The following is a 15,525-nucleotide window of genomic DNA, read 5'->3' on the forward strand; positions in this document are numbered from 1 at the left end:
ATTTAATCTTATCTTTTTTTAAAGGGAATTCGTAAGCCCTTGCTAAACCATAAAGTTTATTACTTCTACCAAATGTCAAAAAGTAATAAAATGGGAGACTTTAGGGGTCGTACTTTGTTATATCCTTATGTTTTTGCAATCAGTTGGTCTAACTACAATTCATGGATAATATGAAAAGCTGAAAGTGCTTCACAGGTCACTTATCTGCCGCTTCCTTTTAAAACATTAGTTTAAAGTTGAGGAGATGAATGGTAAACTAGTTAAAAGTAAAGTCTGGGCAAACAGCTTAGGGTTCTCTAGCGATGGTCTCTGAAATGTTTCATAAGTGTTTCATTCCCTCTTTTGAAAGTCTGGTACTTTTCCTTGCCTTTTTAACTTCTGCTTTTCCATTTTGACTCTGTTCTTGGTCTGCCTCTCTAGATGTTATTGTTGTAACTACTGTAACATCATGTTAGGTTTGGGTTCATGCCCAAAGCTGCCACAGACTTAGTAAGCCTGATGTTATAAGCTAGGGGTGTGTATTTCAAAAGAATTAATTTTAATATTGTTTGAGTATTACAGAAATAGCATGATCATTTCCCCAACATTTCTGGAGTATTTGTGCCATTTCTGAAATCCATTCTGAGTACAGTGTTCTGGTTTGTGAATATCACATATTGGTAGACTAGCCCTCTGGACCTCAGAAGCCAGGTCCACTTCTACTGTTTTCACAGGGTAGCAACCTGATGTCCAGGTTGGGTATAGGGCAGAGCAGTAAGTATGATTATCTGGCACATTGGATTAACTCTCTCCTCCCTCTTCCCCATTTACCAGGAATACCAGAGAACAATTATATGATTGTAATTGCTGTGGGATGTGTGAAAAGGAAACATGATTCAGTAATTAATCTAAATATACTTTCTTTTCATTCCTGGAAAACAATTTTGGAAGGGAAAAAACTATATGGGTAAATATAATAGTTTCAACAAATTATTATCTACTAGAAGTTAAGCCTGCTGTAGGCAAAATACAGCCGGCGCTAGCAGCCTGTCCCTGCGCCCCCCTCCCGCCCGATTCCCTGACTTCGGGGCTGAAGGCTCTTCCCCCGCCCCCTCCCGACCGATTCCCGGCTTCAGGGCGGGCAAAGGAGTTGGGCCGCCGCATCTTCGCCCACAATGCCCTTACACAATGCCCACCTCTACCCCATGGCCAGGCTGGAGACCTGACTGAGATGGATCTAGGTCTCCAGCTTATTCCAGGAATGCGGATATTTGATCTCTGACAGCTCTTTCCACCATCTTCCCCAGAAACACTAAGTGCAAGATCAATAGTTGTCACGCTTTTGTGGGTCTGAAGATGTTTTTTTTTCAGTAGCAGGTATACCACTGCCTCTTTTAGACCCTCCGGGAATTCTTCCATTGTGAGAGATAGGTTGATTATCTCTTGGAGGGGGGCCCTTATCCTTACATCAGGTTTTTTAGGAGCCACGATGGGCAGGGGTCTAGCAGGCATGTGGTCGACCTCACTGCAGTTAGCATCCTGTCCACTTCAGTCAGTGTGAGTCGTCTGAAGTTAGACATTGATGTGGCTTCACAGACAACAACAGGAATTGCAGTTGCCAGCAGTAGGCCTCAGGCTTCAAAAGGACATACAGACTATACTAGCTAAGCCCAGTGAAAGCAAGGTTTGAAAGTGGGGCTTCAAAAGTGTACCATGCCTCAGAGTCCCCCTACAAAGCAGCCATTTCTGCCTGAGAAGCTGATCTTTATTGTCTGCAGATGAGTAGTATTGCCAGGAGATCTCCAGGCCCCACCTGGAGGTTGCCTGTCCCTGGTCTGGAAATATTCCTTGAAACTGGGGCCTCAAAAGGGTATAATGCCTCCGCAGCCACCCAACCAGCCACATAGTGCCCCTGGCCTATTTCTGGTCAAAAAAACATTGCAGAGAGGAGGTAAGGTTGCCAGATAGATGTAGGTTCAGGACTGTCAGGTCAGGACTGTTGTGCACAGAGAGACTTCTTCTTAGGGTTGCCAGCTTCCAAGTGAGGCATAAAATCCACACCAAACTATGAGCTACCATCCATTGCATTAGAGCGCACAATGGGCTTTACTACAAGTGGGTTAAATAAAATATCAAACATTTCATATGATCTTTGCTGCAATGTACAGAGAGAGAACTTAGCATATTGCTATACTATATAACTGCCAGATGTTAATTGTGTCAGTCCTGCTTGCTTTCTGTCTCAGGAGCACATGTGAAAGATGTTAGCCTATATTGTCAGTGTTGCCTACAACAGCCTACAATTGTGTAACAGACTGTTTAATTACAAAGAATATTGTCAGCTCCTACTTGAACTAACTTCACAACTTTCTCTGAAACATATTAGGATATTTAAGTCCATTCCACACAAAGAAAAAGCAGCGAGACTGTTACCTTCTGCAGACACTTTTTTTTGTGGTTTTAAACGATGCCATAAACCTCCTGCTTCCTCCCAGCGCTGATCTTGCTCCATCCTCCCATTTGTAACGAGATCAGTGTAATCCCAAAAAGTGGTTCTGTTTTCTGTTACATTAATTTTGAACCGTCCTTTTTTTCGTGGTGTCTTTTTAAAAAATGGCAAAGCCATGGGAGCAACGGATAGGCATTTGCGGGGCTGCAAGATGGTTTAAAAACACGTTTCAACCAATGCATATGTGAATAAACGGATTCTCATTTCATCGCATAATTCATATTTTTTTAAAAAAGAATTTGCGTTGACCCGTGGGGGTTTAAGGTGCCATGCTGCAAGGTGATTGGCTGTTGGGAGTGATTGACGGGCACAATCTGGGGGAGGTGCTGGAAGCTCATAGCATGTTCCTCACTCCTCGGAAGGAGGTGAGGAACGCTGCAAATGCTATGATCATGGAGAGAAAAGCAGAGGGCTGTGTAGTGTAAAATGAAGGTAGGACGCTACAAAATGTTGTGCTGACCCATGCATCGGTGATCATGTTACTTTTCCCTTTGTGTGGAATGGCCTTATTCTTTGTTGTCTATTTAGTTGTTGAATTATTGAGACTGAGGCTGGAAGATCAATGAAAATTAAAGTATTGGGACAAGCCATGGAGTTGGCTCATGGCTTTCAAGGGACAAATGTTTTTGTCACAAAACCAGCCAAGAATATGAAATTTGTGGCAGTTCCAATATTTTTCTGCCCCAAAGAGTTATTGGTTGTAAAAAAAAAAGAGGAGATGGTATAATTACATTCCCAAGAAATCTCTTAGGCAAATGAAGTAGCATTCTTAGAAAGTTCTTGATTTTTCTGTGCTGATTTAAAGTGCTTCAGATTTCATAATCGGATAATATTAGGTTATGCTTTCATTATGGACCTAACTGTTTATTTTTTTGCATTTGTATCATGCTTTTGATCATGATGCTCAGAAGAATTTACAATACAATTCAAAGTACAAATCAAATTAAAATTTAGAATTTAATGTACCCCCACATACACAAATCATTAAAAGGAGACAATATTTAAATGATTTCTCAGCAGCCTGTGTTCCAAAGGCCTGCAAGGAGCCAAATATGTGCATCTCATATATTCCTTTCAGGAAAAAAAATTCCATAAAGCAGTACAATCTAGTGAATCAGAGTGCAATCTAGTGAATCTGAGATCTTTGAGTACTAACTGCTTAGCTGGCTCACTGTAACAATCCCCCAAGGGGACAGAAGTTAGCCCTATGTAGGAATGTTTTTAAAACTGGAAAGCTCTAGATGAGTGTTATTAGGTTCTGGAAAACAAATAATGTTCTGGTTGCCAGTTGGTCTACAAGCACTTTTGTTGTTGTCTATTTATAGACTGCCTTTTCTCACAGAAATTCAAGGTCGATCACATAATAGTGAGTAATGCAACCAAATAGCATAAACCATCCAATAAGCAATGCAATGGAACTAGGATTACAAAAGTTATTACAAAAGGAAAAACAAAATGTAGGAGGCATGATATATCATAAACAATGGAAAAAAGAAGATTACAAGAGTAGAAAGTGCAGAATAAGAGTAGAATAATAAACACAGTACACACTGGAATAGACTACAATCCTGTTCCTTTTATTTTAAAAAGTCCTCCCGATCTACACAATTATAGCACAACCATGCTCACTTCAGCAGCACGTATACTATAATCTGAACAATACAGAGAAAATTAGCATGGTCCCCCACAATTATAATACAACCGTATTCCCTTTTAAAAATGCCTTGTTGAATAATCCTGTTTTACAGTTTGCAGAAGAATAGGATTGTGAGAGCCTTTCTGACCTCCTCAGGCAGCCATTTCAAAAGGTGGGAACCAAAACAGGGGATGCACATCTTCATCATCAAAGCACTAACTGTGTGGGTCCAGAATACCACAAAGAACATGCACTGCTTTAAGGGCATCTTGGCTGTTCAGACCATTGAGCAAAGCCCTGATCAGAGTTCCATCTTTACAGACATCAGGCTGAAGTGACCCGGACTATCACAGCTGTGCAGCCTTGATTATGAAATCTTTATTTAATAAGGGAAAGGAAGCAGGGAGTCCTGGCCCTTCCAGTGGGCAGTTCCAACAAAGATCAAGTGGTGGTAGTGGCTGAACCTATTTTGCCACACCAGGGGGTATACAAAAGGCTACAGAAGATAGAGGTCTCTTTTGCTCCACTGAACACTTGTAAATCACTTTAGAGCTGATTCTCTGTTTCAGCACCTCAGTCATGTATTTTTGGCTGCTGTTTACATGTGATATCATACTCTACTTTTGCACACTTAAAACTCAGTAAAAAACAACAATAATCCTATTCTTTCCCACCTTGGTGTTGTTGAAATTGACCTTTCTGTACATCCATACGTTAAGGCAATTGGATGAAAGGAAACATTCCCAACACCCTATACTCTTGTATTGTTATTGTGAATTATTTTGATGTTGCTCACACAAATAAAATTTAATTTCTTAAAAAATTATGGAGGGTCAGCAGCATTGTAGGGCTGTTATTTCATTACAACAATACAAGAGGCAAGTATTTTTTTTTGCTCTCTTGATTAGCTTTTGAAAATTTCCAGAAGTGCTCTTTCCTCAAGCAATAGGAGGCCAGTTAGTCATTTCAACAGAGCTGGCTACAATAGGATACCCCATAAGTTCCCACAGGTGGTATTATCAGATTCCAGTGTTGTAGTATCCTGGAGCAGTCCTATGCAAATACATAGTGGTGTTTTTTTTTTTTTTAAGTGTAGTATTACACTATTCTTGTGCAGCACTACAGATGCACCAAAAATGTTTTGGGTTTTTAAAAAAAGATTGGCAGAGAATGACAATAATGGCATGACAGTGGGAAGGTGGGGAGATGTGTCTGCTATGATAGGGAAACCAAAGCTAAGTAGGGTGAAAATGGGATCTCCTTGTGCTGCGTAGAATTTCTATTGGAAGTAAAAATTGAGCAACCATTGCACAGCAATATAACTACCCTCCCCCCCCCCCCCCGCCAAAAAAAAAAAATCCTGATGTGGAATATGCCAGTTTCCCTTGGTTGGAAGGTAATCTAAAAATGTTGTTATTTTAGTGCCATTGCCGTTTTAGAATAAATGATACAGAGTTGTGTCCATCAGGATGATTCTCACGGATTCCCCTGTGTCACCATTCCTGTGCATCAATTTTGCATATAGAATGTTCACTTAATCTACCTTAACTTTGCTGTTAATGAACATCTGATCTAGCATTTGTATGGTAAATATGAAGCAAATGTGAAATCAGCCTCTTCTAAATGAATGTTTTTACTGAAAGGGAGTTTGGTCATTAAAAAAAATGTTTATTAATTTTTTTCCTGAAGGTGTGAACGTCGTTTTGAAGGACATAGTACCCGTTGTCATCCTTGTGGAATTGCTGTTTCTCCTTGTGGACAATTCATTGCCTGTGGCTCTGAAGATAAGTCTGTATGTAATGGGTATTTTATTTCTGACAAAACATATGCTATTGTAAATGCAAAGGGTGTTGTGTTCTACACATTCCTGTTAAACAGTATACTGAGGCTGAGAGTTCACATTACTGTGACATGGTAATGTAAAACAGAATGCTTCCCTGTAGTCTGGCTCCATTTTTCCTCATAATGGATAGAAAGTTAATATAGCATGAGGGTGCACTGTTGATATTACTTTCTGTACTAACACAACGCCACCCTTTCCCTCTACCCCCTGAATAGGACAGAATATTAAATAAACAAACAAACAAACAAATAAATAAATATCCCAAGGAGAAGGGTTAACCATTGAGATCTCTGTAGGTCTTATAATGACCAAACATCTCTCACAAAGAGCACCTCTCAGATAGGTGGCACAATGCAATTGAAGCAGGCAAGTACCCTATATACTTGCATATAAGCCTAGTTTTTCAGCACATTTTTTTCACACTGAAAAAGCCCTCCTCTGCTTACACGTGGGATATGGCAATTGAAATAAAAGCCTGCTTCAGCCAGCCAGTCGTTGCTCTGGCAGCTTGTAGGACATCTGTGGTTTGACTGAGGGACTCTTATCGTTTTCCCCCCTTCTGCCTTCAATTCTTCCTCTTCTTAATCACTTCTTCCAAACTATTCTATTGGTTTCTGTGGGTGAAAAGTGAGGTACAAAAACCAGCAGTTATTCATCCTCTTTTCTGTATTTGTTTAGGGGGAGGCTTCTAATCTAATAAATAAATAAATTACAGTGTCTTCTCATATATTTCTCAAGCGATGTGTATTAATTTTAACATATGCATTTTTATGTTTGCTCATATAAGTCTGCAGCTATGCAAGTAAATCCAGGTGTGAAATTGTTTTGATTGAGAAGGGAAGGAGGGGAAGTATTGAAATTTGAATTCTACAGAGACTATGAGGGTGCCATTTTTGGTTTCAAGGAGGAGAAAGACAATATTTGCAGCAAGTTTCAAAGTTTGGCCTTGGATATAGTGAAAATTAAGTGTATTCTAAGAGCATACATTGTGGTTATATTTGATACGGTTTAAAGACTAGACAATAACTAGAGATATAGGCATTTCTGGAGAATAAGTACATGTGATCTGGAGTGGGTGAGGCTTATCCTATTCAAAATGTATAGGATATATAAATATAGTTTGACTATTATATTTTGCCTGTATGGGCAGGGAACAATAATTCTCAAGGGGGAGGCTCCCTAAATGCAGGAATGCAGTGCCTACTGCTAAGTTGTTGCTGATTATATCAAGAGGAAAATCAAAGTGTAAATATTCTAAAATAAATTTAAAATAAAATATCATTCTCAAGATTGGATGTGCCCTCCATCTTAAGTATATAAGAAGAACCCTGCTGGCTCTGACCTGTAATCAGTCAAGTCCAACAATCTGTTTCCAGTTGCCCTAGAAAGCAAACAAATGACATAGAGGCCAAAGCTCGGTCAGAATAGCTTTCTCAGTGCTGTGGCGAGCCCACGGTTACCCAGCTGGTTGCATGTGGGAGAGTGAGGAATCAAACCCAGCTCACTAACCACTACACAAAGCTGGCTGTTAGGTGATTACCCAGTATAGATTGTATTGAAAAGAGACAATGAGTATATGGGGAGGGGATTGTTTAGGAAAATAGAGCCAGTATAGTGTATTGGTTGGACTAGGAATGGATTCAAATCCTCATTTAACTATATAGAGTGGTCAGGTGACTTGGACCAGTCATTCATTCTCTCAGTTGAACTCACCTCACAAGACTGTTGTGAGGATAACATGGAGGAGAGGAGAACCAGTCAATATATCATTCTCTACTTTTCCCTGACTTCACTGGCAAAAGTGATTCTGTTATTTTCTTGCCAGAAAAATAATATGTAAGCTTTCTCTTCCACATACGTTTGTAATGATGATGAATAGTTGAAACATCTGTAGTCTCATTTATAAAGAATAGTACTTTTACCCATTCTCTGAAATAAATATGCATTCAATGTGAAGCCAAAAGACAATAAAATTTGAGGTATTAATCATAAACTGCCTTTAACAATTTCACAAGTGTTTGACAGGGAAGAATATGTGTTGGCAACATTGCTTAAAACAAAATTGCAAACATATTCTTTATTGGTACTGAGACAGATAAATTTGGTGTGTTACTGTAAACAAGAGCTGCAGGTGTTTAATCCTCTTTCCCTTCTTGTAAAAATAGACTAGACCTCAAGATTGCTAAGAATAGCTTGCCACAGGTCCCCGTTGGTTCCAGAAATGGCTAAGATTGTTATTAATACTACTATTGTCACGAATATGCGGATGACACCCAGCTCTATCTTCTGATGGACGGCTGGCAAGACACCCCCCCCCCCGATACATTTGCTGGCTGTTTGGAAGCAGAGCCACCTGAAACTCAACCCCTCCAAAACAGAGGTCCTGTGGCTGGGCAGACGAGGGCAGGATCAGGAGGTGCACCTCCCATGCCTTGACAGGGTGCATTCTGGACAGGGTGCAATTAACACCTACACCATCCGCCAGGAATTTTGGAGTGACTTTTGATGCCTCCCTTTCAATGGAGGCTCAGGTCACAAAGGTAGCAGAAGGCAATGGTTACTTGGGAGCAATTATCTCACTTGCAAAGAGCTTAGTTTTTAAGATCATTGCAGAAGGCAAAGGTTAACTGGAGGCCACTAGCTCAAGGCAAAGGTTAAGTGGAGGCCACTAGCTCACTTGCAAAGAGCTCAGGTTGCAGATGCAATGCTGAGATTGGCTGACTGGGGGCAGCCTGTTAATTAATTACCCACGTATAAGCCAAGGAGGTCTTTTACGTGCTAAAAACTGTGCTGAAAAACTCGGCTTATATGCAAGTATATACGGTATATGTAGTTCTTCTTCCTTAAGCCTATACTCTAGAAAAGGGGATAAATTTTCTTTCACAGAACTAATAGAACTATTCCTTCATTATCCCAGTTCCCATAGCTCCTGATAAATATATGTGCCTCATGCTGGGTTGTTTGTACTGTTTGGATGAGATATTTTCCCATGCACCAGCGTATTCTACAAGATGTTAATGATCCTTGTTTCTCTAGTTGACTAATCAATAGAGCCTGTACATTACAGATGGCCATTTCCTCTAGTCTCAACGTAAACTGGAGGTCATTCAGATTATTCCCTTATCACTATATTGTGACACCTGTAAATTATGGACTCAGATGTCACGTTGTCAACATCATTAGCAATTATTTTAATTTTTCCGCCTTATTGCCCACCAAACTCTCTTCAGTATTTCCCCCTTGGATGTATATGTTGTATTTCTATATTGTACCATACTACAAATTACATACCGTTTGGCCACCAATCACTGAAGCAGCATACATAAACCAGGCAAAGAGCATGGCTTTCAGCCTGGGACCTTGGAAGTGTAGATGTGTATAACAAATGAGTAGTAGTTTTAGAGAAGAACTGCCATTAGTTGAATTTTATTTCAGAGCAACATGCTAGAGTCACAGGATAGGAATACACAGGGACCAGAAAAGGCCATAAAGCAGACAGATTGTAGCAGTTACTGTGGTCTCAGTAAAGTCCATTACTTTTAATGGGTTTCCAGTTCTTGTGGTCTGCATAATGACTACTAGAAAGAAATCTGAAGAGTTCTAACAATTCACATTGAAGACAGCGGTACAAAGAGTAAGACACTAACATAGGGTTGCCAAGCCAACCCAGGCCATCAGGAGGGGATGGGGGGCAGGGTATCCAGATCCAGGTTGGGAAACTTCTGGAGATTTGGGGATGGAGCCTGGGGAGGACAAAGATGTCCGTGAACTATGCCATATAGTCTGCCTGTAAATTTACCAGTAGCCTGCTGCATTTCCCACCCTCGGCTTATATGCGAGTCAATACGTTTGCCCAGATTTTATATTTGTTTGTTTGTTTATTTAGATACCGTCCTCCCCAGAGGCTCAGGGCGGTTTACATATAACATATGAACAATACATGAAACTATATTAATAAACATACAATAATATTAATAAGAATGGCTGTAACAGTATAACAATATAACAGTATAATGGTACAAACAATGCAACAGTGCAACAGCACAACAGGTCCAGAGCGCTCTGGTGGAGTTCTAGGAGGGAGGGGGGAACAGGGGCCCTTCAGTCACAGTTGGTTACTGGTTATACCTGGTCTCAACCAAATGCCTGGCAGAAGAGCTCCTTTTTGTAGGCCCTGCAGAACTGTTTAAGCTTCGTCAGGGCCCTGATCTCCTCCGGGAGCTCATTCCACCAGGTGGGGGCCAGAACAGAAAATGCTCTGGCCCTGGTTGAGGCCAGGTGGACTTCTTTAGGGCCAGGGACCATTAGTTGGTTGGTAGTGGTGGAGCGCAGAGCTCTTTTGGGAGCATAGGCAGGGAGGCAGTCCCTTGGGTACACTGGGCCCTGACCACGTATGGTAAAATTTTGTGGTAAAATTAAGTGCCTTGGCTTATATGCGGGTCGGATTAATTGCGAGTATATACGGGAATATCAGTCCCATGTCTTTAAATACAAATTGTCACTCAGTGCCTGCATTGTGGAGTACTGTGACTAATTTTAAGAATGAAAGCAGCGTTAGGAGAGGGTCCAGGAAGAATGTAGCATCAACATCCAAGCTTTAACAACCTCAAGAAATTACAACAGTAATGAACTTCATATAGACAAACTGAAGAACACCTTTATAATTAAGATATACCAGAGAGAATATATACAGCTACCATCTATCTCTCAGACATATAGCCCACCACTCCCATAATGGCTCGTTAATCTGCTTCCCAGGGTAATCAGTTTCCCAGGCTAAACCTACACTTCAAACGGACTCTTTAAATCTTATACTGGGAAAGGCACTACTAGGAAAAAGGAATTTTGAAACCAGTGTATATTGTTGTAAAGTGAAGTCAGATTTTATTGTATCTAGCCATGGGCAACTACAATAAAATAGTAAAGAAAAAGAACGAGCAACACAGATTATAATTACTAATCACCATAAAAACATCTCTAGATTACATATATCCCACCAGTTTATATAGTTTCATGGATTTAATAGTTTAATATTTTAACAAGAATTTTGTCTCCCATTAATTACATGAGGAAAATTTTTGAAAGCAGATCAATAAAAAGAAATCCTCAGACAATCTAGCTCTTTCACTGCACACCACTAACATCTCTGACTGAAGTACATGTCTTTTGTCTTTCAGGCTTATGTCTATGAAATTCATTCAAGCACCTATTCCCGTAAACTGACAGGACACTCGGACTCTGTAATCAATGTGGCCTTTAATCCTTCGTCTCCCCAGGTATTATTTTTTGCTTGTTTCTTGTTTAAAAGATATCACTTGCCTGCAGAGTTAATCAGATACTGTTCTATTTGTTTGATTATATATATTTTCTCATATCATCCAATGTACACATTTATTGTGTAGAAGGTATTATGTATTTTTATTCAAACTAGTTAAGATGTTGCAAGTTTTGTTCACCAGACTTCCAATTTTATTCCAGGGTCTCTGAAATAAGCCCCACTCTGTTCAAACAAGTCTTACTATACATATCAAGTAAACATGGTGGTAATACATAGTTCCCAAAAATCCAATATATATCCATTGAGATAGCAAGCTGTCAAATCTTATGGCGGCTTTGTCTATTATCTGAAGAGTACAAAAGGTGTGCAAGTGACTTAAAAATTGTCTGTAGTGCTTCTATTCCTTGTGCAAAGGAGTAGCTAATGCATCCATAGGGAGGTTTATGTGCTCCTAATGCAGGTGATTTTGATGCAGAAATAGTTCATGTGGGCTTCCAATGGAGAAATAAACAAGGGCTCCCTTGCTTAAAACCTGGAGAGTCCTTTCTGTCTTTTACTTCCTCTGGAGTTTTTATTGGCAAATTAGAAGAAGAAGAAGAGTTGGTTCTTATGTGCCGCTTTCCTCTAACCGAAGGAGTCTCAAAGCGGCTTACAGTCGCCTTCCCCTTCCTCTCCCCACAACTGTGAGGTGGTTGAGGCTGAGAGAGATCTGATATCACAACACGGTCAAAACAGCTTTATCAGTCCCGTGGCGAGCCCAAGGTCACCCAGCTGGCTATATATGGGGGAGTACAGAAAAGAACCTAGCTCGCCAGATTAGAAGTCCACACTCCTAACCACTACACCAAACTGGCTCTCTTACAACACAACTCCTCACATATTTAACAAACCCTTTTATGCTACAATATATTAGATTTGCAAATCTATGTGATGCCTTTTATTTATTTGATCATCCCAGTTAGTTACTTTCAGATTGGGAATGTATCTGCTAAAGTCATTCATTCTGAATTCATGAAACTTCAAAAGCAAATTTGAACATAATGGAGATACTTAATATTTCTTTAGTATAGTTGTCTCATTCAAATGCCATGTCTCCACATTTTTGTTACAACCAGAACAGAAATTTAGCTCATAAAGCTTGATTTTTAAAGTGACAGAAAAGAAACAGAATGCACTAGATTTGTCTTCCTTTTCCTCCACATCACTATCATGTTTGTAGCAGCTGTCAGTATACTAATCAAGCAACAATTTCAATTTGTGTGATGTATAAGACTTTTGGAAAATGAAACTCTTTAAATAATTACCTCAAGAAAAAGCAGAACTATATTTCAGATAGTTTACACCAAAGATTATATCTTGAAAAAAACAGAAGCTTAAGATCTAAGGTAAGGTAAAGGTATCCCCTGTGCAAGCACCGAGTCATGTCTGACCCTTGGGGTGACGCCCTCTAGCGTTTTCATGGCAGACTCAATACGGGGTGGTTTGCCAGTGCCTTCCCCAGTCATTACCGTTTACCCCCCAGCAAGCTGGGTACTCATTTTACCGACCTCGGAAGGATGGAAGGCTGAGTCAACCTTGAGCCGGCTGCTGGGATTGAACTCCCAGCCTCATGGGCAAAGCTGTCAGACGGCTGCCTTACCACTCTGCGCCACAAGAGGCTTAAGATGTAGATAGTCAATATTAGATGCAAGAGGAAAGTTATTTGAAGGTGTCAATTAGTTTTAAAATTGCCTGTTCCATTAAGGTTTCACTGCAGCCAGAGGAAGTTTGCTAGCCATCCTAATGGCCAATAGGGAAATTAACACATGAGTTTTCCAGACAGTAGAATTTTTAGCACTGAAATCATCACGATTTATTTAGAACTGACTGTAAATAGTTTTGGATGGATCTGAAAATATGAGTTATTGTTTTTTTACTGGCTACTACAAAAGCTCTTTTTCCCTGATGGCAACATCTGGAGAACTCAATTTAGAAGAAAGACATGTATTAAAACATTGGCCTATTATGCAAGGGTGTTCCCCCTCACTTTCACCATGGATGTCCACTGGGTTTTCTTTGTCATTCTGCACTGATTTTCCTCCTTTCAGTGCTCAGTTCACTTTCTGGTCATTGCTTCCCTGGGTTTCCTGAGAATGCTTTTGTGCTGATTTTCCCTTGTTTCACTTCCAAGCTGAAGTTGATCCAAAAATATAGAACTTCCCTCAGATTTCTCCCTTTTGCCTTACCTCAAAGGTCATTCCCCACCCACATTAAGGTTGTTATGGCCACTCTGCTCCTCCTGCCATCCTCCCTCATTAATCAGTATACAAGTCCTAATAAACAAAGGGGACTATGATCTAATAGGCATTACAGATAAGTGATGGGATAGCACTCACAACTGGGATAATAGTATTGAGGGGTACAACTTATTTAAAAGGGACAGACAAAGAAGGGGGGAGTAGCACTATATGTTAAGAATATATATACTTGTGAGGAAATACATGCATGAGAGTTCACCTGAGAGTCTTTGGGTAAAAATAAAAGGAGTAAGAAATAATAGTGGCATTATGATGGGGGTGTACTATAGACTCCCAGGCCAGGCAGAGGACTTGGATGAGATGCTCCTAGATCAGATTACAAAGAACTGGTCCTAGTGGTCATAGGAGATTTCAGTTACCCATATATCTGTTGGAAGCTCTGTTAAAAATGAGAACTCTCTTTCTTCCGCATCTCGCTAACGTGGCTTTTTCGGTGGCATACATTGACTCTGCGCCCGGTTGCCGCCTGCAGCATGCATAATTGGTGATTTTAGCTTCCACCATTCCACCCCGAATGCGGACCTACCACTCCATGCATAATGGGCCTGGGAGAATCAAACCTGGTTCTCTAGATTAGAGGATGCTACTCTTAACCACTATCATGGCTGCTGTCATGAGACAATCTATTAAAAGTTAGTTTTCTTAACATATAGAAAGTCTGCTGCTTTCTTGGGCAACAGGTGAATGATACACATTCTGGGTTGTTTCCTTTCAGTCAAAAGAACCCATTCAAACAGATATACTTACTAGATGGGATGCTCTGATGGCAGGTAATTCTTAAATATCCTAAAAGTAAACTTAATTGGATGCAAGTCTGCTTCCAATTTTAATTCAGAAAAAAATGTACTTCAGTCACCAGTGTTTAGGGAGCTTTTTTCAGCTTATTTTTGTGATGCCAGACAATTAGATTTCAGAACCAGCTGAGCCTAGGGACTCTGTGAAAACCAGATCAATAATTGTTAGAAATGAATGGGATATCAATCACAAATCATCCATACATTGCTTTCTTTAAGAAAGAGATGTCTAAAACGAGCCATTGTATTTGGCATGATTATCAACTGGGTTTTTAGAGGAAGTGCCTTAGATGTATTAATGTGAACTTTCATTCTCACAGCATTGCATCATGCACATTTTTATAGTAAACATTTATTTATTTATTTAATACATTTTAGAGTAGCAAAACCTCTAAAAATACAAATAAAAGCTTTCCAAGTCTGTGTGGTTTAAAAATGTTTGTTGGAAGAAGGAGTTTGTAATCCATTAAGGTAAATCTAAGTCCCAGATTTTAATTACATTTTAAGCAACATGTAAACCAATAACATTCTCTCTATTTGAGATTTGTCTTTGAGGTCCTGTGATCTTCATCTACCATTGCTGTACTCTGGATCTCTTTGTTACTGTGAGAAAAGACTAAGTAGTAGCCAAAGACCACAGGATTCTTTAGTACTATGTCCAACTATGGTATACATAGTTATAGAGATATTACCCTCATAATTTTGAGAAATTTGATTTTGTCAAATATCAAGGCTTTCTAATGTTATTATAAATTCTCAGAATATTTTGGAACTAAACTGATTTTATTCAAGAGCATTTGAACCAATGATATCCACATATTTCATTTATGCTACTGAAATGTTTGCTGCGTTGGAAAGCTGTGAGCCTGGTAGTCATTCTTGGTTGACTAACTTGTCAAGGTTTATGTAAAGTTTCAGTGGCCTTGTTTAGTTTCCCTTTCTACCTTATATCTGATGAAGGGAGCTTCAACTCTCAAAAGTTCATATCCTAAAAATCTTTTAAGTTGCGAAGATGCTTTTAAATTTGTACCTAGGGATAGGCAATTCGGTTCGGATAAGCTGAAAAGTACAGGAATCAATGCTGATTAGGGTATTATTCAGACATATCCAAACCAAATTCCCCAGTCCCTATAATTTAAACTAGTAGAATCAGTATATCTAAATCATGATTTGGATGTTCCATTTTAGC

General features: G+C 39.7%; 1 protein-coding gene across 12 annotated transcripts in view; it reads left to right on the forward strand.

Moving 5' to 3' along the window:
- WDR27 (WD repeat domain 27) overlaps nucleotides 1–15,525 on the forward strand; it is a 114,275-nt gene that overhangs the window by 73,083 nt on the left and 25,667 nt on the right. For 11 of the 12 annotated variants that reach the window (XM_077346948.1, XM_077346987.1, XM_077347015.1 and 8 more), the window contains 2 exons: nucleotides 5,814–5,916; nucleotides 11,145–11,243. The exons of the other annotated variant lie outside the window; for it this stretch is intronic. In XM_077346948.1, the coding sequence (XP_077203063.1) occupies nucleotides 5,814–5,916; nucleotides 11,145–11,243 (202 nt within the window). The remainder of the gene's footprint in view (nucleotides 1–5,813; nucleotides 5,917–11,144; nucleotides 11,244–15,525) is intronic. 12 annotated transcript variants of the gene reach the window in all.

Source organism: Paroedura picta, chromosome 1 (assembly GCF_049243985.1).
Source record: "Paroedura picta isolate Pp20150507F chromosome 1, Ppicta_v3.0, whole genome shotgun sequence".
Classification (NCBI taxonomy): domain Eukaryota; kingdom Metazoa; phylum Chordata; class Lepidosauria; order Squamata; family Gekkonidae; genus Paroedura; species Paroedura picta.